Consider the following 23,163-nt stretch of genomic DNA (forward strand, 5'->3'; position numbering starts at 1 on the left):
ACAACAACAGCATAGCACAACGAACGAGACGACTGCAAGCTCGTGATAGCCTGTGCAGTGCGTTGCATCTAGTCTCGCTTCAGCCTTTGAAAATCGAGCGTCGTTGGCTATTGATTGACACAACAGCTTCCGAGACTCGACAGTAACCAAGAGAATATCTCGCTCTGCTTACTCCAATGCAGAATCATCGTCCCTCTTCGTGCAAAAGCAAACATGAAAATGACGGCACAGGAGCAAAAGCGAATTTTCTCAGCGCTTGACGTGATCGTAAGCACCCCGCAGACTTGGGAGCTGAAGCTGGCGAAATTCGATTGAGGATATGCCTAGCGAGTGAAGAGATACACCATCTCGTAGAGTTCTGCGACTTTAGCGAGCACACACTTGGCATGCACCGCCATGAACCAACAGGAACCGATACTACGCACGTCCATGGACTTCCGCGACGCCTTCGAGCGCAAATTGCGCTTCGTGCTCGAGTTCGGCCTCTGCCCCAACCTGGGCAAGAATTTGACGCCCGCTTCATCAGCTGCAACGATCGATTTGCTACTGTACTGTACCAGTCCATTGAAACCGCATTCTTGCCAATCAAAAAAGATTGCCATGCTGCCGCAGGACTCCACCACCAGCGACTCGGACGACGGCTTCCAGGACCTCCTGAGCGATGACGAGGAGCACGAGACGCTTCTAGCGCAGGAGAGCGTGGCGCTGGAGCGTCGCATGAAGACGGTAGGCGACCAACGCGTCCTGGCCAGTTGATTTAATTGTAAGGTCTCTCACAGTTTATATTCGACAATTAGGTGGGCATCCGCGATGGTCTGGAGCTGGGCAAGGAAGACACACTCCAGGAAGGCTTCGACCTGGGTTTTGCTCAGGGCGCGGCGCGAAGCTTCCGCTTCGGGCGGCTGCGAGGCGCGCTTAGCACGGCGTCGGCCTGTGGCCTATTTTCGGATTTAAATTCGGACATCCTGGTGTCCTGCATCCAGCAGCTGCGGGCGTTCGAGAAGGACATCAGTGTCCACAAAGACACAGAAAAGTACCCTCCTTCATCGTCAGAAGAGGCGGACGCTGCAGTTGCACACGCCCTGGAGCTGCTCAAGAGCGTTGGGGTGGACCTGTCGACGTCCTCCTCCAAGTAGACAAAGCGTCCTCCAGCGCAGGACGACGGAGGCTGTCAATACAGCCTGCAAATGCCCATCAGTCTGTCCATTTCGGGTTCTAACTGCTGAGCTGTTGCGATGTCAATTCCAGGATCGAGTCGTCCGGTGGACACTTGATGTCCACCGTCCTGTCCACCGTCGCAGGCGCCACGTCCAGTCTCGGCAAGGACTTCATCCGCAGTGGAGCAGTGTGGGGACGAGCGGCTCGAACGGCGGCGGCGCCTGCTCCTGCGATGCTGTTGGTGGACGGGATGTCGACCACCTGGTGCTTGCCCAGCAGCGCCACCTTCTCCAAGAACGAAGTGTCCACATCCAGTGGACCATTGCCGCTGTCCTCCGTCATATCGGGGAGGATGCTGACTGAGGACGTAGCGGACAGGCTGAGCAGAGAGTTGAGATTGCCACTCATGGCGTTGCCATTCGGGTTGCTCTTGGGGATGCGGAAGCCGCCGCGGTAGACGAACTCGCCTGTGCCCGGCGCAAAGTGCAACGAGTCGCCTCCGCTCTTGCCGCGGGTCGCCGACGTGCCGGAACGTCCGCGGACGACTGTTTTCGTGTCAATGCGGTTCCTTACGGCTGCTGAGTTGGGTCGTGAGGTGGGAGTGGCGTCCTGCGAGGCACTGCGCTGCTGCTCAGAAGCTGTGTCGTCGGAGCTCGCTATGGTCTCGTGTTGTGCTCTGTGCCGTAGTGGGCCGTCCGAGTCTTCAGGTTCGTGCTGTGGGTCGTCGCTGTCGATGGGGCGATCGCAAGCTATGCACGTGCCGAACTCGCCGCCTCGACGGTTGGACGGGTTCTTGGGTTTGCCCATGTTGGGGAAGAGGTTGGCGAGGCCGAACTCGAGCACGAAACGCAATTTGCGCTCGAAGGCGTCGCGGAAGTCCATGGACGTCCGGTTGGTGCGCAGTATCGGCTCCAGTTGGTTCATGGCGGTGCGTGTCTTGGCGGTGAAGGCTGCCGCCTTGGCGATGCGGAAGCTCTCGAGCACATGCTGGGGTGGAATCTCCATGGTTACCTGGCCAGTGATCGGGTCGACAGCTTGCGATCTCTTCGCTGTCAGCAAGTACTTGTTCTGGTCAATGGAGACCCCTGAGCCCAGGAACCGGATAACCTTCGTGAGTAAGATGGCCAAGTTTGCCTTCACGTCGTCCTTCATCACACAAGCACCGTCGACTCCGGTTGCTTTCCGCCCAAAGAACTCGAGTTTGAGCCCAAGCTGAGCACATGCGAGCGCGAACGACCCCATCTTGTCCTCCATATCCTCAGTAGTTTCCGTGATAGCCAAACTGTCGACCATAGTGTTGAGCTGGTGGATGAGGTTGCCGTTTTTGTGGATGCGTGCTTCAAGCTCGGCCTTGACATGGCCTGCTGCGGTTGCTGCGATGGAAATGGCGTCCTGCGCCTGTATATCGCGCTCTTCGGCAGCGTCGAAGCGAGCAACGCTACCTTCGACTTCCTTGTCGAACTCGCTCCGTAACGTGCTTGCTGTCCGGCGGTCGTCCTCGATCATGGTCGCGATGTCACGAATACTCTGTCGATTCTTGGCAATATTGGACGAGTTGGTGGTCACAAGCGTGTGCATCTTTGGCAGCTCCGCAGCCGTGCGCGCCAATGCCAACTCGGTTGTGGATGCAACCCTGCTCACTTCATGGAGCTTGTGTTGAGCTTCTTGGATCGAGTATCCCAAGTCGGCGGCTGCGTGTTTCATGGCTGCTCGTTCCAGTGCCCCTTGATTGATACCCACTTGCAAGGCTGCCACCATTTGCTGCCGTTCCTGGTAGTGCTCCTCAATGACTCCAACGGCAGTGGCTAGTTTCTTCTCAGTCAGAGCAACACGGCCGTCGATACTACCTACTTTTGCATTGGTAGCCTCAATACGTTCGTCCATGCGGACAAGCTCTTCGTTGTGCTGTTGTGCTGCAACGTCAAGAGTACACAACGTTGCTTGGTGGGCTGTCAGGGTCGAGTTACACGACGTCAGATCTGACGCTAAAATGGCGAACGTTTTGTCTGTCGTGGCGACAAACGCATCGTATGCCTGGGCGTGCTGCTGTACATGCGTGCCAGCGCTCTCCATCTGCTGGTATATCCTTCCAACCTCGTTGGTGAGTTTGGCGTCCTGCTCGTCAAGACGCACGGAAGCCTGCGTGCACATCCCGTGGAGGTGCTCCATGTCTTTCTCCTGATCGGCGAGCTTTATCGCATGTTTCTTGCTGTCGCGATCGAGTCGCTCAGTCGACGAGCGCATGGCGTCTACAAAGGCATTGGCCTCTCGTGAAGTCTCTTCCTGGGTCACCATCTCCGTCTGCAAGTACTGCATGCTTTCCTGCAGCTTTCGAGACGTGGAGTGCAAACCTGACCAGATATCCTGAATCCGTGCCGCGATCGTGTCCTCGAACGTGGCTTTCCAACGATTTTCAGCCACCTGCCTCTCGGATAGAGTTACGCTCATGGTCTGCGCCAGCTTGTGGTATTCAATTTGGAGCGACTTGGTCGCTGCATGCGAGGCCGACGTCACTTCTTCACGGAACTCCTGCAGATCTGCTACCACCCCTTGCTCCAAGTCACTCCGCAGCTTCGCCATCTCCAGTTGCAACGTCGAACTGGCTACTTCCTGGTAGATCTTGAGGCGTAGCTGCGCCGCACGCAGTGACTCGATCTCCTGTGCCAGAGTGACCCCATCCGTGTAGATTTTCTGCTTCGGTGCGGAGACTTCAGTCACCTCTTCACTTACTTTGGGATCGACCACGGTAGTGATACCGAGTGTGCTGACATCAACATCACTGACCTCGTTTGGCTCTTCGACCGACTTGGGGCTGTCGTCCGCTCCAGAGCGCGCAGTGTCCACGTCGCTCGAGCTCGCTGTGTTGGATGCACCCGTTTCTTCTGGGCTGGCGTCGCTGGCGTCACTCGCTTCGTGATCAACCTGCCGATGCTCCTTCAAGTTCAGGTGCTTCTCGATGGATGCCAGACGCGAGAAAATGTTCTCAAAGCGAAGCTCCAAGGGTGACAAGTCGACCGCAATGACTTTGAGAAAATCGTTCTCGCCATCTTGCTTCCTAGCAGCAGTAGCCGTGGAAGCTCGCCTGCCGCACAAAACGTCAGCGGAGAACATGCGTCCTGGCGCTGTGGGGCTGTTGCATCCAGCCTTTGTGCAGACGTGAAACTTGGGACCGTCAAAACCCTCAGACCCAGGAATAGTGCGGAAACCGTCTTGAAATAGGGAGGCCCCGATGCTTAATGTGCTGTTCAGCAATCCGACTCATTGGCACAGTGCAGATTCGATGCCGTGAAAGCCGCAAAACGCCGCGTTTTGTAAAGAATCAACTCGTACCCTGTCCCCACCGCCGCCTTGAACGGTGACACCAAGCAGGCCCGGGCACTGCTTGCGAAGGAGTTGTATCCGGTCGACATCGCTGTTCCGTGGTGCGTCCAACCAGCCTATTTGTCCAATCTAGGCGAGCTATCTACGAGTGCAATCGGCCATGCACTGGTAATGAAGACTACGAACGGGCCGCTGGGGGCGAACTAACAGATGAAAACTTCCAAGTCCGTTGCACTCACTTTGCAGGCGAGGACTTCGAGTGGACACACGCTGTTACTTGAAGTTGAAGCGCTGGTGTCCGTCTCTTTGGGTGGCCCCCTCCTGCAAGGATATTCAGCTTTGAGTCCACCACACAGGCTAAAACATGATCCATTGTCGAGGCACGAGGCGGACTGCCCTCAGGGTCGTTCTTTCCTGCTGGGCACGGATCCCAGCCCCGTTGGCAGGGGCGAGTGTAGCTGGAACCATTTGGGCTGCGTATTCCGATCTGAACCCCAACTTTTTTTTCTGGTTCCGTCCCTCGTTTTCCAGTTTATGCATAATTTGACCAACTTATGTAAATGCATGAGTACAACCAATGAAAAAGCGTTGGGTTCCGAAATCCTAGGAAATCGCAACAGATAAGAATGGCCCTCAGTATATTTTATGCTGCTTGAGTCATGACGCTGCAACTAAATCCTATAGTTGCGAGCGTGGCCTTAACTTCCACCGAAGAACGTGGGAGGTCTTACCGAGTGGGCGAGTGACTGTGTAGCGTCATTAGCACCAGAACTTGGCCGTTTTCACGAATTTTTGCGGAAGTCGTTAATTTACTTAACCCTGATAAACGGTTTGCTATCTTCTAACCTTCTAATAACGACTCCACATACAGCGACCAGTGATTGCTGCTTGCCTCCTGAGCCTGCCAAATCGTGCCGATCTTCATGGCGACGCATCCAGCCCTGTCCACGCTGCTGCAAGCTCCTCGTACAGTGCTCGAACCAGCGGATGGCCCTGCTGTCTGCCAAACGCCCCAACATGCTCCACCAGCAGCAGGGACGCTCTTCGATCGAATGGCAGCAGTAGCAACAGCGGAGTCATATCAACCGCCTGGCCCGACGACACCAACACTTCCAGGACCTTGTGGTTCACCTGAAGCTGCAGATGATGCAGTGAGGAAATGATCGCCAAGTACTTTATGCAGAACTTGGTGGCCACGTCCAAGCGAGAGTCCGCGCACTCCGACAGCCACAAGGACAAACATTTCTGCACGTCGGCGGAGAGCGTCATGGTCGTCCGATCCGAGGCGATTTCAAGGAATGGGCTGCCCCCCAGGAGCTTCGCTCCGGCGTCCAGCATCAGTCGCGTCTTGGCGCTGCGGTCTTCCGACTTGGACGTGGCAGCCAAGAACAAGGCCGTGTAACCATCGGAGTTGACGTCGTTAAGCAGAGACATCACCACGTCGTCGTCCTCGAGTAGAGGTACGTCGGCACCGCTGCGCCAGCGACCATAGAAGCCTAGCAGACGTCGCAACTCATCCGGAGACGAGTACCGCGCCGCGTAGTGGAGACAAGACTCGTCCGCCCTTGTTCTCAAAAGAAGCACGCGGGCCTGTTCGTCGAAAGCGCGCAGGAACTCGGTTACCGCGGCTCTCTTGTTCGTCAGTGCGCGATGCATGGCCGTCTCGCCGATCGAACTTTGGTGGTCGACGCTGGTGTAGCCTTCTTCCAGCAGAAACCTTACAATCGGTAGCGCACCTTCGTCGGCGGCGGTCATGAGAACGGAGCCGGCGAAGTCTTCGCCCTGGGTTGGCACGAGTTGATGGTGGTTGAGTACGATCTGTAGCATGGGCACATCGTGGGTGCGTACGACGAGCTGCAGTGGAGTGACTCCGTCGCTGTCTGGGAGGTGGATCTGTGCGCCGTGTTGCAAGAGAAGATCGGCCACTAGCATGCTTGCTGACTGGATGCAGTCGTACAGCGGAGACTTCCCCTCCTACCCAGCAAGTACATGTGAAATATTTGTGCTATCGTTGAGGCAGGAATAACGGACGTACCTCGTCTTGGATGTCGATGTTGGCACCTTTCGAGATAAGCAGTTTCGCCACCTCATACGTGTCGTCCGTGGTGGCCTGGTGCAGCGCTGTCTTCCCGCGGCGACACTGCTTGTCGACATCAGCGTTGAAGCGGAAGAAGAGCTGGATACGCTCCATCGTCTTCCGCGTGCGTTCGTCATCTTCGTGTCGGCACTACAGTTGTGAACCAATGCGTCGGGTCAGCATCTACGAGTATACTAAGCGACCAGTTCCAAATCTACACTACTCAAGACTCACATCCGTGACAAGATTTCGCTGAATTGCTAGACGGTCGCGAAAGACGCAGCGCGTGGCCTGCAAATTATGGTGCATGATCGCCAGCATGATCGGAGTCATTCCAGTATCGTCTTCCGTATTGGGGTCCTGGCCCTCTTGAAGGAGGTACTGCCCGATGTTGGTATCTCCATGCCATGTCGCTGTGTGCAGCGCGGACGCTCCGATAGTTCCGAGATGGAATCCGTCCCAACTGCAGAAACCAGTCGTCCGCGAGGATCGAGATCCGTCCGAATCGACCGCCAATGTGTCGACATTCTGCGATTGAATTCGTCAATGACGGACAATTGCACGAATGGAAGATTTACGTACCCGCTGAAGGTCCAGCCACTTGGGATGCTGATTGCGGAGCATCTTCATCCGGTCGACATCACCGTTTCTTGCTGCCGCCAGCCATGCCTGCTCCACGTGAGCCAAGCGAGGTGATGCATCTTCCTCCGACTGTCGTTCTGGCTGAGCCATAGGAAATGTTGACAAAGCGTATATCTAGCGAGTTGTAGCGGATGTGAGCGAGTGCCGCGAATTCTAGAAATGCCAATCAAAGCAGTACGATCGTATGAATGCGAGCGAAGCAGGCAAGCGACCAACTCACCGAGAGCTCCTCGTGGATCTCGATGACGGCGGCTTCCCGAAGGCGCTCTCGTAGAGGCTAAAATCAAGCGCTCGGATTGAGACCTGTCGATGAAACATTCTCTACCAAAAAATGTTTGAAGGGCTCCGCAGAAGAGCCTAGAAATGAGCATTATGAACGTTCGTGCCCACCGGTGGCGGTGGATAGGCTGTTTTTGCTTCAATACTATCGCTTCGATAGAGAATCGACTCTTTGCAGCCCTCTCAGACACTGCTCGCGTTGCGCACCCGGCTTTGTGTGGCCAGCAGAGAGCTGCTGCAGTACTTGCATTGTGTTCAAGTCCATCCTAGCACCAACTTTACTATATATTAGCCTGTTTTCTCTCTACGCTGGTCCTCGATTCGTGCTGCTCCAATCTCTGCTGTCTTGTGTTTCTGTATGCCTGCAAAATTGTGCTTTCATTCGGGCCGTCAGATGCCTTTCGCTGGTCAGTATTAAAACGTCGAGAGACAGGTCCACCGGATGCCATCACGCAAAACAGGTTGCTATTGGTATTCTCGGGGCGGTCAGAAAGCTGTAGCTCGAACGAAAATAAGGAGAGCTACGTGGTATCACTGTACTAGTACTTCACTGAAAACCGAAAACGAAGGCGCCGATCAGAAAGTGATTTTATCGTTTGGTTCACACGGTGAAGCGTGCAACGTTCAAACTTACGATTGGTCAGTGCTCGATCTCGAACTATTTCCCCCTACCTTTTACAAGACTGCGTTTCTGATTTTCTCGCGCTGTGGGCGCCATTCGGGAACAAGTTCAGACACTGGTACATGTATCTTTTGGGGGCAAATCTTGCTGTGGGCAGCCTCTGGATTTCCCGCGCCCATCGAGCAGAAGAGGAAGAAGCTCCGCAAGTACAACAAGCCCCATCAAGATAATATTTCAGCTGCATTTGGTAAGCTTATCAAAGATTACAACTTTCTACAGTTTGTCAACAAATAATAATGTACCAGGTGATGGAATTCCCTTTTTCTGGGTTCTTATAAAGATTAAGCTCATCAAACTTTTAATTAAGTTTTTACACTGGTTCACAACTCAAAGTTTGATGAGCTCCTCACGATGCCGTGATTGCTCCCTGCGATGGTCGGTGCAGTAAAATAAAGAAACGCGCGCTTGCAAATCCCAGTCGCGAGTGCAAGCTCTTTTTTCAGCCAGGAACTTGTAGGAGTCTCATCCTCGTTCAAAATTCGATTGCGTTACGGCGGCAACAACGTCAGCAGCCCGGTCGTCACACTTTTACGGTATGCACACACAGAATCGGCTTTAACGATGTCGTCCAAGCCAGTGCTCCACTATTTCTGGAGAATTGAACGTGCTCGAACACAAGTCGTTGAAGACTTTCGGTCGGCGCCAACGTTACACGAATTAAATTGTCATTTTCGACTGGCAAAAGCTCAGATTTGTCGTTGGAGCGTAGAGCGCTACCGTCGTGTATGCCCGATGCTCGATTGGTGCTGCAGACCACTTCGTCCTCTATTCCTTCCCCCTGGCGGAACGTTGTAGCGAGCAGAAGAGTTCACCACGTACGTGAGGGTGAAACGCGCAAATAACCAGTAGCTTGAGTAAATGTACTGTGAATGAATTGTCGTGATACGCATCTGCAGTGGCAATTCGATCGAATGCCAGCAACAGCAACAATAGCCAGATTGACACGACGATAGCAACACTTCCAGACCCTTGAGGTTCATTCCAAGTGACTGATGTAATGCAGTGAGGAAATGACCGCTCAATGAACTTCGTGAAAAGACTCCAACTCTGCACATCGCAGGAAAACCATAGCGCTGGTAAAGGTGACGTCCAAGGCGAAGCTACCACAGTAAATCCCAGCAGTTATTGGTCACCATCCATCATCACCAGCGTTTTAGTTATGGTCCTGAAGCGAGTCCGACCTGAAGATGGCAGCCAATAGCATGGCCGCGTAGCTGCTGGAGTTGACGCCGTTGGCCCAATTCATCGCAACACCACCCCGCGCCGTCGACAATAGAAATCGCAACGCATACTGCGTCACGCCGTGGGGACAAGATTGCCCCGCTTGTGCTCGCGAGGCTCGTTCGTCGAAAGCGCGCAGGAACTCGGTTCCAGCGGCTCTCGTGTTCATCAGCACGAGATGCGTAGCAGCCAGAAGCCGTACAATGGGTAGCCTTCGTCGACAGCGGTCAAGAGCACAGATCCAGCAACGTCCCCCCGGAACAGAATCCTGTCACCCGTTAGATGCTTCAGAGAAGTTTACGCTCCAGTCTAATGGATCGGTTGCCAGCATGATGTGAAGCAGCGGTGCAAGCGTCTCGAAGCAGCTCTCAGAAGAATTCAGCGATTTAAGCATCTCGCTCAGAGTCGCTGGTAGGTCGTCGCCTTCTGAACTCGTCGCTTCCTTCCCGTCACACTCTGACGCGTTTTGTCTCTTGCTTCCCCCTCCAGTTGTGAACTCAAAATCCACTGCATCGGCGGTGTTCGTGGAGGTCTCCTCTTCGGCAGATTCCTCCCCACTGGCAGTAACATTCGCTTCATGCTGCGTCTGGAACTCTTTCACGGTGTACAGTAGTGCTGAGCCCCAATGACCTTCCATGTCGAGTCTCGAGCAATCCGCCAACTTCTTCGCCTTGAGATGCATGTGAGCGCGATTGCAGAGTGTGAGCGCCAGACGAGAGAACGAGTGTTTCTCCAGCACTTGTACGAACGCCTGCGAACTCAGCGAAAACAAGTCGCACGCCCGAACTGTGCGCACGGTGTACGCGCTGATGGTGAACGCCAATAGACCGCGCTCACCGAAGTAGCTACCGGCACGAAGACCCACCGGGCGATCCAGCAATGAGTTGCTCTGCATGTTGAGATAGCCTTTCGTGACGAAGTACATGGCGCGTACGATGCTGCCTTCCGTGACGACATTTTCGTCGCGGGGGTACCCCTCGAAGCGTAGTTGTTCGGCCACAGAAAGAGTGAAGGCTTCGACTTCACTGCGGCACACGGGTGTGATGACTTTCATGATAAACCAATCGAGCGGTTCTTTCGACGCGTGGAGAATGCAAGCTGCACGGATAGGACGTGGCATCTCTTCCAGCAAACTGTCGTAGTTTACGCCAGCGTGCGATGACCACAGAGAAGTCATGAAGGCGTACGTTCGTGACTTGAGGCGGTCACTCACGCGCAGACGTGCCAAGTAGAGCTCAACCGCGATGTGGTTCTTGCGAAAGTCCACCTCCAGACCAATGTACGAGATGAAAAGACTTGCAAGCTCTCCGATCACAAACGACATGGTGATGAGGCCTACGAAGGACATGGTGATCTGGAACGCGTACAGTGACGCGGTCTCCGGCGCGATATTGCGCGCCTTCTTGACGAACGCAGTGGTGGCGAAGAAGAGGCCACGCAAAAAGCGTCGAGCGAGTTGCCCAGGAGACGGGTCTTGGGGGTCTGGAATCTCCAGTTCTCCAGATGGAAGCCACGATTCCCATTCTGTGCCGAACCCTGCGTCCACGGCCACCGCCAGATACGCGCAAGCTGCCCAGTGAATCACCAGCAAATAGAGCATCCACACCTGCCAAAAGCGAGTGGCCTCGTTGGCCACGCTGCGACGGCTGATCTCATCCAAATACCCCACGACGTTGAGAATCTTGATGCAGCGCAGTAACTTGAGCCATGGACGGGACTCGAAGATGAACAGAAGGCCGTGGAAAGGGATCGCGGCCGTGACGTCTAGCAGCATTCGTTTCTTCTTGTAGACGCTTCGCAGGTTTTGCTCGTACAGCTCCAAAGAAGCTGGCGATTCCTGGATATGCCAGCTGAACCACACGTCTAGCGTGAACGCGACCTCGCACAGCAGATAAACAGTGTTCGCGACGGTAGCGAAAGCGGTGACCCGGTTCATGGCGTCCATTGAAAGCTGGTAGGGCACCACTATAGCAACGTACATGGTGCAAGACACCATAAAGCGTAGCCAGCGCAGGTGGAACTCACTCTGTACTGGGGCTCCATGAACAATACTATCCGAAGCCTTAGCGAGTGGCGCAAGTACCAAGCGACTCACCGACTTCACCACAGCCGTGTTTAGAAGGTCCAGGCGTGAGCTGTTACTACGCTTCAAGCGAGCGTGGTTGAGCTCCTCTTTCAAGCGTTCGGCTCGCTCGTTCATGATATCTGCGCGAGATAACATCATACCAGTCAAAGTGGCCATTCCGCGCCGTTGTTCATCGCGTGAAAGCTGAACTAGCCGCTCTTGCTCGCGGCGGATGCTAGCAATGCGAAGCACCTTCTGCTTCCACTTGGGGTATCTCGCGAACACAAGCTCCATCGATTCACGGGACAATCTGTACAAGGTGCAGGAAGTTTGCGCCTGGACGTACGCATTGCGCTTCCCGGTGGTAAATAGCCCGTTCTCGCCAAAGTAGCGCCCTGCTGAGATTTCGTTCACCTTAACCAGCTGGTCTTGGGCTTTGCTTGCTTGCTCCTGGCCATTGCCCGCCGGAGCAACGCGACCCGGTACTCCAGATAGACCTCCAGGTTTACCAACCAAGTTCAAGTTCCTCACGAGCGATTTGAAAGTACTGCAGTGGCGGTTTGCTACCCGCGAGGGCACAAGTACGTCCAAAACGCCCGTGAAAATGAAAAACATATCGCTGCCGCTTTCTCCAAACTTGCAAACGTATTCTCCTCGTGAGATCAGGGCCTGTGTGAACTGGGAGACGAGCATTCGCGTGATTGACCCCTCCATTCCCCTCAGAAACTCCACTTTGTCGATCATCGGCTTGAGATGCACGAGGCGGATGTCGGTGAGCAGCGATGGCGGAAGGCAGTGCACGAGGAGGTGCTCTTGCGTGATGGTGTGGTACCGCTTGAAGAGCAGAAAAGTCTTAATGCGCGTCTGGAGTTCCTCCGGCATCTGGAAATGATCCAGCATCTTTCGTACAGCGCGCATCTTGGCGTTGAACTCCCTGGTCTCGGAACTGTTGAGCTCGATGATGTCGGCGAAGTTACCGATCACGTAGGCGAACAGGAAGAACCCCGCGGTCATGGTGAGGACGCTGAAAATGCACTGCGCCGTGGTTTTCGGGAACTCGGGCTCGCTCGAAGCCGACATGAGCCCAAAAGACCAGTACAAAGAAGCCATGTACTGCAGGACGTGGGACCCATGCTCCAAGTGTTCGGACGGCAGCCAGTGGTTGTCACCGAACGCTGTTGCCTTGTCAGCCGCACTGAGGAAGCTGGGGACGGCCTCCCTAGACGCGAAGTTGAACCAAACGCAGCCTAGCAAGTGAGACAGCATGAACATGTAGTACAGAAGCTTGAACAGGCGAAGCTCTGTCGTGTGCTTCAGGTACCGAGTCTCCAGTGCGTGGAGTTGGCTGGGGACCTTGAACAATCGCAGCAACTTGTTGACGTTTAAAAGGTCCCACCGCTTGCTTGAAGGCACGACCCAGTTGACGACGTACAGTGGCAGTAGCGCAGCAATGTCCAATGCGAACGTACACGATCGGAAGTATTTGCGCTTGATACGCACGGGGTCCATGATTTTATTCCCAAACTCGTAGAATCCAAGTCGCGAGCGGATTTGCACGTCCAGAACGAAGGAAAGCTCCAGAAAGACCATCAACGTGTCTGCATTTTTGTGTGCACCGTTCATAGGAAAGCACGCCTGGAACACGACAAGAGCCCATTGCATAGTCATCACTAGGAAAACCCATGTCTCCCACGCCAGGATGAACAGCGAGTTCGGGTCGTGCACTGCGGTGCACGTTCCCTTCAGATCAGAAAATAACTTGTGCAGCACACGGGACGTCATTTTCTCTTGAGAAAGCCAACTTTTCTTCGCGCGCATGCTCGAGAGTTTGTTGCCGAGCAGTCGCTGCTGAAGTGAGAAGAATTCCTCTTTGAGCGTGGGGAAGATGGCTTCCATCGCCTGCAACTGGTCTCGAGAGATCAACAGCAGGATACACCCACTATTGGCGCTGACATGCTCGGTGTAGCCTTCTCCTCGTTCTTGCTGCGTTAGCGCTGCTGTGCCGAAGAAGGCTCCACGGGGAACTTCACGTGACGACTCGCCCTTCTCTACCATGCACACGTCCCCTTCGAGTAGGAAGAACATACCGACGACCGAGTCGCCATGGCGGTACACGATCTCGCCTTGGCCGTACAAGATGAACTTGGCATTTTCCACCATGAGCTCTTCCAGTTTGGCTAGAACTGGGCGCGCGTTCTGCAGCAGCGCGAGCGTTTGCAGCACTGGCAAGCAAATACTTCGCAGTAAATCCAATCGAACAGGTCGTGGCAGGTCAGCCAGCAGCTCGCCGATCACTGCACCGCGGTGCGACGACCACCAATAGTCGAGAAAAGACTTTACCCGCTGGTGTATAGCTAACGGAGCATTTTGGCGTCGTAGGAAGAGTTGAATCCGCGTACTCGTCAAGAAGAACTCCTTTTGCTCGAATGCCGAGGCGGTAAAACGTTTCTGGACGTTGTCCACCACGATCGCGGTGATCAAGAACCCGCTTAGCATTAGAATCAGCGCCGCGCTCAATTGGACGTCGGTAGTGGGTTCGACACTCTTCCCCGGAGAGGCTAGCACACCCACAGCATAGTAGAGCGACCGAGAGTACTCCAACATTGTGATAGCTTGCAGTTCACTTTGATTAGCTGCGGTATCAAACATCGCTCCGTTGCAATTCTGCAAGTGAGTTGCGTTCACTCTGCTCAAGCAAACACTGATAGGGGATATCCACGCTTCTTCCTCATTCGGATTGAATCCTTCCGAGTAGGAAATGCTAAAGTGAATGCATGTGACGATGTGGAACATCATGAACAATAGTATCCCGAGCAAAATGAGCTGGCGTCTGCTGCTGAAAGGGATAAAGTACGCGATTTCCTTCAGATAGCTCCTCAAGTGGAAGACGCCCAGGAGCCGTGGAAGCCGCATGAGACCGTACCTCGCCATAAACAAATACTCGTACGGAAGCGCACAAAGCAGGTCGAAGACGAAGCTGCCTCGAATATACCGCCGAGCGCTCTGCTTGGGGTCCAGGATATTCTCCGAGTCGAACGTGAAGGACAAACTGAAGTTCAACACGAGATTGAATAGTAGACCAGCGTTCGAGATAGTGTCAATCGCTTGAATGGCCCATCCTGGTCGCTGCCACAGTGGGAAAGTCACTTGGACTGGAATCATGATCCAGCAGTAGTATAGGTTCGAGAGAAGCAGCAAGAGCCACCACATGCGCACCGGTGAGTGCCTATCAATGCACTTTCGAAGTAACAGCAGACGCCATAACCCCTGGTTTTCGCGGATAAGTGCCGTGTTGGGGCCAAGGTGGCGATCATACGGATTCAGTATCGTGCTCTGTGAACTCTGATCATTGTTCACTCTCCGAGAGCGAAGCGTGTCTTCGTTCGTGAGTGGTGGAGCAAGCCCATCCAACGTTTCAGGCTTTGTCTCTGACAATTCCATTTGGTCCGGGCTCACAATACTTTTCTTACCCAGCCATGGCATAATATTCCTCATCGAAGACATGCTACCTTTTCCTTTCCCCGATAGAACTTTCATGAGAGCGGAGGCTCCTGCTACAACCCCCGCAGCAACTGATGCACGTCGAATTCCTGACCTCCCCGATGCTACAGAGGCGCTGGAAAACGATGCAGAACTGCTGGCATTGTTCTCGCTGTTGTTCAGCTGGTTCAGCAAGTTGTGGACGTGAGTAGTAACTACAGAAGCGCACCCAGGGTACCCTTCCAGCACTCTTTCACAGTGAAACCGAGACAACTTGTACAAGATCACGTACGTGGTCGAGATGACGGTGGCTGTTCGGGGCATCGAAGAAAACACAGACAACTCTCCAAAGCACGAGCCTTTGCGGATCTCTCGCACCAGGACGGACTTGATGACGATGGCGAGCACTCCTGAATGAACCACGTACATGGCGTCTCCTTGATCTCCAGTTGAGAACAGCGTCGTTTGGACAGGCACCGCCATCATTTCCAATAGACTCGTCATCGCCACGATGAATTGATCGTTGCAACCCTCGAAGATCGAGACCCGGGCGATAGTTGACTTGAGGAGCTCCACCTGGATGTCGTTGGCTATAGAAGGACACAGGATCTTTGCAGTCTCACGGTCGTGTGACTCGGTATCGGTGTAGTAGCGCTACAACAGACAAACATGCTCGTCAGTTTGCTCTTTAAGGAGAACAATAAGGAGAACAAGGCCATTGGACCTGCAAATACTCGATCGCTTGTGTTTGTTGGCTTTCCGGGACTCGGTGGAACGACAGAACGTGCACTAGCTGGTTAATACGCGCCTCCAGCGCTTCCGTTTGCCCGCTTTCGCACTTGGAAATCACGAAAATTGTCGCACACAACGTTGTGAACATGGAAAACCCGCAAAGCGCAACTATGATTGTGAAGAAGAACTCGGAGCTGTGGCGGGGCAGTTCCCCTTCGAAAAGACCCGTCATGATCCCGACACTCCAAAACATCGACGCCAGATACTGTCCATGGAGTGGCTGCGTGTGCGATGGGCCTTCGGATTCGGGACCGCTACTGCTGTACTTATGAACGAGTCTATAGCGAACGCACGCCTGGACGTGGGCCAGGTAGACGGTGGACGCTAGAACCTTGAGTAGCTTTAGCACGACGAAATACTTGGCGTAAAACTCGTCCAGACTTGACACAAAATGCGGCAGTCGGCTCCAACGCACGAGCTTCAAGAGCAGCAGTTTTGCAACGAAGCTTGGGTACCCCATCACAAGAACCTGGTATGGGAGGATAGCTACGAGATCGAGCACAAATTGGAACGAGTGCACGTAGCGTCGAGTCGTGAGTTTCTTGTCTCGAATGAGGTTGCCGTCCGAGTAGTAGCCGGTGCGGGCTTGCACGTACAAGTCCGCAGCAAATACACCCTCGCACACGAGAACCAGCACGAAAAGCGTGGAGACAGCTTCGACAGCTTGGGGCTGGAACGCGAGGAAATATGGGAGCAGGAATGCCTCCAACAGGAGACTCAGCAACAATACGTGCTCCCAAACCTTGATAGCCTTCCCGTTTGGGTCGAAAGCGTCCTGATGATCTTCCGCCAAGACGTTCGCCAGTCTCGTGTGCAGACTGAAAGGGCTGTGTACGCGACCGATCGACATTCTACCCAGAGACATGACTAAAGAATGCTTTTCGCTCGTCCTGCTCCCTTTGCTTGACTTGCTCGACTTGTCTGAGTTAACCATCTTTGACTGCTACCAACGTCCAGTTGCTCGGGTCCTTCCTTCTTGGTCAGCACAAAACAAAATTATCCGTCGGTCCCTCTTTGGCGTCATTCCGAAACGACCGAGCTGAGGAGCTTTTGTACCACTCGAGTTCTATCCTGTAGCATACAATAATCAGATGCAACCAGGTTATCCAGCAGGAAATTTGCTTTTCATCAGCTTCATTCTCCAGCTCACCGGGTTTAGGATCTCAATTCTGCCTTCTGCTCGCTTTACATGGAAATGACACGGAGCCCCGTGCCGATAAGCACCAGCAGCGTGCCAAGCACCAGGGTATTGAGGTTCTTCTTGCCTTGGATCTCCTTGAAGTAGCCGGCAGACCACAGCATCGACACCATGGCCGGACCGATGGAGCAAATCGGGAAAATCTGGTCGAAGCCCAAAGCGCCGATAGCGTAGAGCTGACCGCACAAGCCAATGCCCCACAACACACCGCAGATGTAGGCTGGACGCATGACGCTGCGAGGCATCGAGCGCTTCAGCACGAATCGGTGGAACAGCGAGTACAGCAGGAACACGATGGTGCTAGTCAAGTACACGCCCAGACACTGCGAGAAGACGAAGTTCAGCGGGTTACACGTTTCCACGATGGGGCTGCTCAGCGCAGGGTCCGATGGGCGGCAGCGGTTCTTCCAGTTGACAAACGGCACGAGACAGCAGCTCAAAAAGGCGCCCACTAGCAGTGCGATAGCCATTCCGAAGGCCTTCCGCGTCTTCTCAGCGCCCGCGTCCATCAGCTCGACATGTTCGCCCAGCTCGTTGGGCATCATGTAAGGTCCAAAGTTCGGCAGCTCTGGGTGGACGAGCGACGCTTGAAGTGACTCACGTCGAACCAGCGGCGCACTCGCGAGATCTGCGTCATCCGCAAACTGCGGCAGCAGAGGAGAACTCTCCCCCAGCGAGCTGTTGAGACTCGTGCTGCTGCCCACTGTCTCCCAGTGCACCTTTGGCTCTGCGTTCTCGTCGTCCCCGTCACGCTTCGCCTTGGCTCGCCTGACTCTCTTGCTAGTCTTGGGCGCCTTGAGCGTCGGCTTGATGGTGCCGTACACGGCGATGGAGGCCAGCATGAAGCCGATGCCCAGCAGACTGGTCCAGGGCATACTGGGGATCGTGGGCGCCACCCCAAAGAGCCCGAGCCGCGAGACGCAGTAGCCCAGCGTGATGTTGGTGGCGTTCCAGAGCATGAAGCCCACGCCCAGCCCGAGCGTGTTGACCACCGTGGGGATGAGCAGGTTGGCGATGGCGAACAGCGCGCCGCCCAGCAACCCCTCGGGGAACGTGAACATGCCAGACTGTGAGAACTGCGACCAGTTGTTGCTGAGCAGCCCCCAGGCGAGGCCCACCATCAAGATACCCGAACACTGTCATCAAATAAGAATGAATACATGTTGAAGTGCGAGTGACACATGGCTACATTTTACGGTACCATGAACCACTGGAAGATGATGCCATCTAAAGTTCAGATTGTGTACAGAACGTCAGTATAAATGTAAAAAATGCCAAGAATAGCTGTCACTACGAATAGCTGCGGCAGGACGCATTTACCGTAGGTGGCGTAGGCCTTAGCCGGCACGTAGCAGGTCCCGAAGAAGAAGACGGCCACGATGGCGGCCGTGTAGCCGAGCACCACTTGCTCGCTCATGCCCGCAGGGAGGAAGCTCTTGGTGCGACGGCGGGGAGTTGTTAAATGGATCAAGGGGTCCTTGGTGGGTGTCGTACCGTGCGACGTTCTTGAAGTGGTACCGGTCTCGGATTGGCTAAAAACATACGTTTTGACCAATGAGAAGAATGACAATACTTCAACTTTTGCAACCAATCAAAAAGCAGATGCGGTCCTCTGAAGGACACGGCGCTCTACGACTGAATCTCCAGAGGGCAAAACCGGAATACCGCTGGTATTCGTCATGAGAAAGCGTTTTGCAATTGCCCGTGTGTTGACATGTGAATTTAGGCTTCGAACGGCCTGGAATATATCACAGAATATCCTGCTCAGGTGCATAATTATCTTGGACGAGTTGCCGTGCTGCAGGTCAGGCGAGTCCTGTGCTGTGTACGAGAATCGGCTTCTAGTCGCCCCCAGATGAATTACACGTGCTTCGAAAACGCTGGTGATACAATACCAAACTCTTCCTTGGAGAAAGTTGCCTTTCTTGCGTTGCATGCCTTCGAGCGGAACGGGTACCCAGATACGGAGGATGCCATAGGCAGGCAGGCATGGTGATCCTGCACCAAAATACCCAAATTATGCGCTTCCGGAGCCAGGAAGCTGTTCAGAATATTGTCATGTTCCAAACGAAAAAAATATCGCCGAGGCCCTTGATTGCTGGTTGACTGGTGAAAACGCTGGCACCCAACGCACCAAACCGAGCCCTTCTTGTTGATTAACGCTAAGTTCACACACAGTGTGATCGCGGCAACATGCACTACGACCGATGAAGGTGGCTTATGCTCCTTTCGGATAGAGCTGCAGGGACGAAAGTCAGATTTGCATTAACCCATTATTCCCCGAAGAAAAGTGAAGCGCAGCCAGTTCATCACACGAGAACAGTATCGGATTTCTGCCTTTGTTGTACCCTCTGACATGGGGAATGGGGTTGAAAATCCAACTTTGACCAAACGTCCAGCATGGTAGTCAGTACGGTAGTCAACACGAGTGAGAAGCGAAAGAAGCGCCGCTGACCGACCATGGGCTCCCCTAGCGCGTGCGACGAGTGCGGCAAGAAGTTCAAGGTGTTTGGGTCCAAGAAGAAGTGCAAGCACTGTATGGACGTGGTGTGCAAGGCCTGCTTGGGCGCGCACCTGGAGCTCAAACACACGCGCGTGGGCTGCCCCCCGCGGAACTCGAGACGCCGCAAGTCGCTCGCAATTTTCGACGAGGCGGATAACGCTGACGAGCAGGAGGATCTGCAGTTCCTGTCGCCTATCGGGTCCCCCGATCTGGAGCTCGAGTACGCCGACCCCGGCTCGCCCGACGTGCTGGACGGCGTGGACGACGTGGAAGCCGTGAGCGACGAAGAAGACGACGGAGACATGTTCGACGACGCTGAGGATGACGACCTGCTCATGACGAGTCTGTCTCGCCAATCGTCTATCGAGGAGGAAGAGATCCAATGCAGGGAGATGCACAAGATCCAAGCTGCGGTGACCACGTGGGCTGTCAAAGAGAAACTGGCCAAGCAGGAGTTGCGGGAGAAGAAGAAGAAGGACCGCTATTGCGCCATGAGTCCCGTTTTCCCAGAAGTGTGCGAGGCTGAGAACTGCAGTGTTTTTGCAGTGAGCTACGCCGTCCTTTCCACGGTGGTAGTGTGGAGTCTCTTCGGTCTACTGCTCGCAACGTACGTCCAAGCCGGAGGCGCCGTGCGTTAAATTTTGTAAATACAATGTTTGTAATACAATGTCAAAACCCGGGTTTTACAACCCGGCCCGTTTGGTACAATGTACCACTCACACCCTTATTTCAACCAATCGGGGGCCCGCTTTGCCGCCAGCCAACCAAAGCTGGGCTCCCCTCGCGTCCGTCGACTCAGCCGGTCATTCTCCCTTTGAATCGTCGAAGCAGCGCCCGACTAAGGAAGTATGAGCAAGTTGAACAGTGACCTGCTGTCGCAGGCCGTGGACGACATCCTGGCCTTCTCGGCCGGCGAGACCGTTACCCTGAACGGCGATGAGGTGAAGGGCAAGAAGCGCAACTTCAACGAGACCATCGAGCTGCAGATCGCGCTCAAGAACTACGACCCGCAAAAAGACAAACGTTTCAGCGGCACGTTCAAGCTGCCGACCGTGCCCCGCCCCAACATGAAGATTTGCGTGCTCGGTAACGCCATCCACTGCGAGATGGCCGAGAAGGAGGGCTTCGAGTACATGACGGTGGACGACCTCAAGAAGTTCAACAAGAACAAGAAGGTCATCAAGAAGTTCGCCAAGAAGTACGACGCCTTCCTGGCCTCGGACACGCTCATCAAGCAGATCCCGCGTCTGTTGGGTCCCGGACTTAACAAGGCCGGCAAGTTCCCCACCCTGGTGACTGCCAACGATTCGCTCACGGAGAAGGCTGACCAGGTGCGCGCCACCATCAAGTTCCAGATGAAGAAGGTCATGTGCCTGAACGTCGCCATTGGCCACGTGGGCCTCGACAAGCAGCAGATCGTGGTGAACACCCAGCTGGCTGCCAACTTCCTGGCCTCGCTGCTGAAGAAGAACTGGCAGAACATCAAGGTGCTGTACCTCAAGTCCACCATGGGCCCCCCGGTGCAGATCTTCTTTTAGGCTGCTGCTACTCGTGGGTTTGTGAGCTCCTCGCAAGCACCAAAACGTCTCACCATTGCGCTGTTACAAGCGCTATGGAAGCTACTTCGACATCTACTGATAACAATTTGAAGGGATTCGTTATTAGTCAAACTGTTGTCTTTTTGCTTCATGTTGCATTTTCTTTTTGCTGCTGTGACCGGTGTTTGTTGGGTAACCACACGACAGTAGCTAGGCACGCACCGCTAAGACTCAGCGAGCGTATGTCCGGGAACAACAAGATGAAGATGCACAAGAGCCGCGTATATAACCACTGCATACGCGATAGGCACGCTGCCGCACGCATATCGGGTGCGCGCTAGCGCTAGTTACTTGGTCTGCACTTCAGCCTAAATGCCCGCTCTTCATTGCATTTTCACTCTACGAGGCAGTAGCCGTTGACTGCTTAGAAGTTGATGGGCTTGTCGAAAGCGCCAAGACACGCCTCCTTGAACGCCTCGCTCAGCGTGGGGTGGGCGTGGCACGTGCGCGCAATGTCCTCGCTGGAAGCGCCGTACTCGAGGGCAATCACACCCTCGGAAATCATCTCACCGGCGTTGCTGGCGATGATGTGCACGCCAAGCATCTTGTCCGTCTTCTTGTCCGCCAGCACCTTGACCAGACCGTCGGCCTCGGCCACCGTGCGAGCACGGCTGTTGGCCATCATGGGGAACTTGCCGACGTTGTACTCAATGCCCTCGGCCTTGAGCTCCTCCTCCGTCTTGCCGACCGAAGCGAACTCCGGGAACGTGTAGATCACACCGGGGATGGCACCGTAGTTGACGTGGCCGTGCTTGCCGGCGATGTTCTCGACGCAGGCAATGCCTTCCTCCTCGGCCTTGTGCGCAAGCATGGCGCCCTTGATCACGTCGCCGATGGCGAAGATGCCGGGCACCTGCGTGCGGAAGGCGTCGTCCACCTCAATGCGGCCGAGCTTGTCGGTCTGGATGCCCATCTGCTCCAGTCCCAGGCCGGCCGTGAAGGCGCGACGGCCTGTGGCCACCAGCACCGTGTCGCACTCAATGGTCGCGGCGTTGCCTCCCTTGGCAGCCTCAGTCGTGAGCTTCACCACGTCGCCGTTCACCTCCGAGGCCGTCACCTTGGTGCCGAACTTGAAGTCCAGGCCTTGCTTCTTCAGCAGCTTGGTAAACTCCTTGACGGCCTCCTTGTCCATGCCGGGGCACGCAGCGTCCTGGAACTCCACCACCGTGACCTTAGACCCGAGGCGCTTGTACACGGAGCCGAGCTCCAGTCCAATGACGCCGGCACCGACAACCACCAGGTGCTCAGGCACGCGGGTGAGCGCCAGGGCGCCCGTCGAGTCGATGATCTTGCCAGCGGCATTGTCCACGGGCACAGGCGGCAGCGGGGTGACCTCCGAACCGGTGGCAATGATGATGTTCTTGGCTTTGACCGTCTCGTTGCCCTTGTTGTCGTTGAGTGCGACCGACACCTCGCCCTGAGCCGAGACCTTGCCGTAGCCCTTGATGTACGTTACCTTGTTCTTCTTGAAGAGGCTCTCGATGCCGCCCGTGAGCGTCGTCACAGCTTTCTCCTTGGCCTTCATCATCTGCGGGAAGTTGGCCGTGACGCCAGGCGCGTCGATGCCGTAGCTCTTGAAGTCATGCTGCGCCGTGTGCAGCAGGTGCGTCGAGTGCAGCAGCGCCTTCGACGGGATGCAGCCCACGTTTAGGCACGTGCCACCCAGCTTGCCGCGGGACTCGACGCACGCCGTTTTGAAGCCCAGCTGCGCGGCCTTGATGGCGGCCACGTAGCCGCCCGGGCCGCCGCCAATCACCACCACGTCGTAGTCCGACGAGGCGGAGGAGAAGGCGCGCGCCGTCAGGGGAGACGCCGAGCGCAGCGCCGAAGAGCGGCGAGAGAGCGAGCCCAGATTACGGAGCATTTTGACCTGTTACTTTCCTGAGGTTGTTGGGTGCGGGGGCGGATGCGGAAATGATCGGCTCTCCTGGCCTTCCGGTACAAAATGCTGCTTGGGGCACAAATCGCACTTTGCCGAATTGCTGGATGCGACATGACGCTTGGAAGACGGAAGTTGCAGTGATTAAATGACAATATCGGGTCTTTGTGAACAGTCCTGCACGGAAAGTCCGATCCTCGACGTTGCTGTTTAAATGGCTCGGAAAGTCGCAAAGTGGGCAACTTATCCTATACTATAGGATAAGTTG

The 23,163-nt window shown here is 54.9% G+C and overlaps 8 protein-coding genes across 8 annotated transcripts; 3 read left to right on the forward strand and 5 right to left on the reverse strand.

Moving 5' to 3' along the window:
* Positions 1-429: 429 nt before the first annotated feature.
* KRP23_4681 (Protein YAE1-like protein) lies at positions 430-1,136 on the forward strand (the record flags this gene model as incomplete). Its single annotated transcript, XM_067889669.1, has 2 exons — positions 430-726; positions 798-1,136. 2 exons carry the CDS (start codon positions 430-432, stop codon positions 1,134-1,136), a joined length of 636 nt encoding a protein of 211 aa, XP_067748809.1.
* A 79-nt stretch (positions 1,137-1,215) lies between these two features.
* KRP23_4682 (uncharacterized protein) lies at positions 1,216-4,269 on the reverse strand (the record flags this gene model as incomplete). The annotated part of the gene is made up of 1 exon (XM_067889670.1): positions 1,216-4,269. One exon carries the CDS (start codon positions 4,267-4,269, stop codon positions 1,216-1,218), a length of 3,054 nt encoding a protein of 1,017 aa, XP_067748810.1.
* Positions 4,270-5,400: 1,131 nt separating this feature from the next.
* Positions 5,401-7,288, reverse strand: KRP23_4683 (Ankyrin-1; the record flags this gene model as incomplete). The annotated part of the gene is made up of 4 exons (XM_067889671.1): positions 5,401-6,453; positions 6,515-6,706; positions 6,791-7,084; positions 7,139-7,288. 4 exons carry the CDS (start codon positions 7,286-7,288, stop codon positions 5,401-5,403), a joined length of 1,689 nt encoding a protein of 562 aa, XP_067748811.1.
* Positions 7,289-9,651: 2,363 nt separating this feature from the next.
* Positions 9,652-16,582, reverse strand: KRP23_4684 (Cyclic nucleotide-gated olfactory channel; the record flags this gene model as incomplete). Its single annotated transcript, XM_067889672.1, has 2 exons — positions 9,652-15,579; positions 15,650-16,582. 2 exons carry the CDS (start codon positions 16,580-16,582, stop codon positions 9,652-9,654), a joined length of 6,861 nt encoding a protein of 2,286 aa, XP_067748812.1.
* A 320-nt stretch (positions 16,583-16,902) lies between these two features.
* Positions 16,903-18,332, reverse strand: KRP23_4685 (Transmembrane protein 144-like protein A; the record flags this gene model as incomplete). The annotated part of the gene is made up of 3 exons (XM_067889673.1): positions 16,903-18,051; positions 18,117-18,142; positions 18,236-18,332. The coding sequence occupies 3 exons, from the start codon at positions 18,330-18,332 to the stop codon at positions 16,903-16,905; spliced, it is 1,272 nt and encodes a 423-aa protein (XP_067748813.1).
* A 1,043-nt stretch (positions 18,333-19,375) lies between these two features.
* Positions 19,376-20,056, forward strand: KRP23_4686 (uncharacterized protein; the record flags this gene model as incomplete). Its single annotated transcript, XM_067889675.1, has 1 exon — positions 19,376-20,056. One exon carries the CDS (start codon positions 19,376-19,378, stop codon positions 20,054-20,056), a length of 681 nt encoding a protein of 226 aa, XP_067748814.1.
* A 210-nt stretch (positions 20,057-20,266) lies between these two features.
* Positions 20,267-20,956, forward strand: KRP23_4687 (60S ribosomal protein L10a-1; the record flags this gene model as incomplete). The annotated part of the gene is made up of 1 exon (XM_067889676.1): positions 20,267-20,956. The coding sequence occupies one exon, from the start codon at positions 20,267-20,269 to the stop codon at positions 20,954-20,956; it is 690 nt and encodes a 229-aa protein (XP_067748815.1).
* A 424-nt stretch (positions 20,957-21,380) lies between these two features.
* KRP23_4688 (Dihydrolipoyl dehydrogenase, mitochondrial) lies at positions 21,381-22,880 on the reverse strand (the record flags this gene model as incomplete). Its single annotated transcript, XM_067889677.1, has 1 exon — positions 21,381-22,880. The coding sequence occupies one exon, from the start codon at positions 22,878-22,880 to the stop codon at positions 21,381-21,383; it is 1,500 nt and encodes a 499-aa protein (XP_067748816.1).
* Between the last annotated feature and the right edge of the window lie 283 nt (positions 22,881-23,163).

This window comes from Phytophthora ramorum, assembly GCF_020800215.1.
Source record: "Phytophthora ramorum isolate Pr-102 chromosome Unknown Phyram_PR-102_s0003, whole genome shotgun sequence".
In the NCBI taxonomy this organism is placed as follows: domain Eukaryota; phylum Oomycota; class Peronosporomycetes; order Peronosporales; family Peronosporaceae; genus Phytophthora; species Phytophthora ramorum.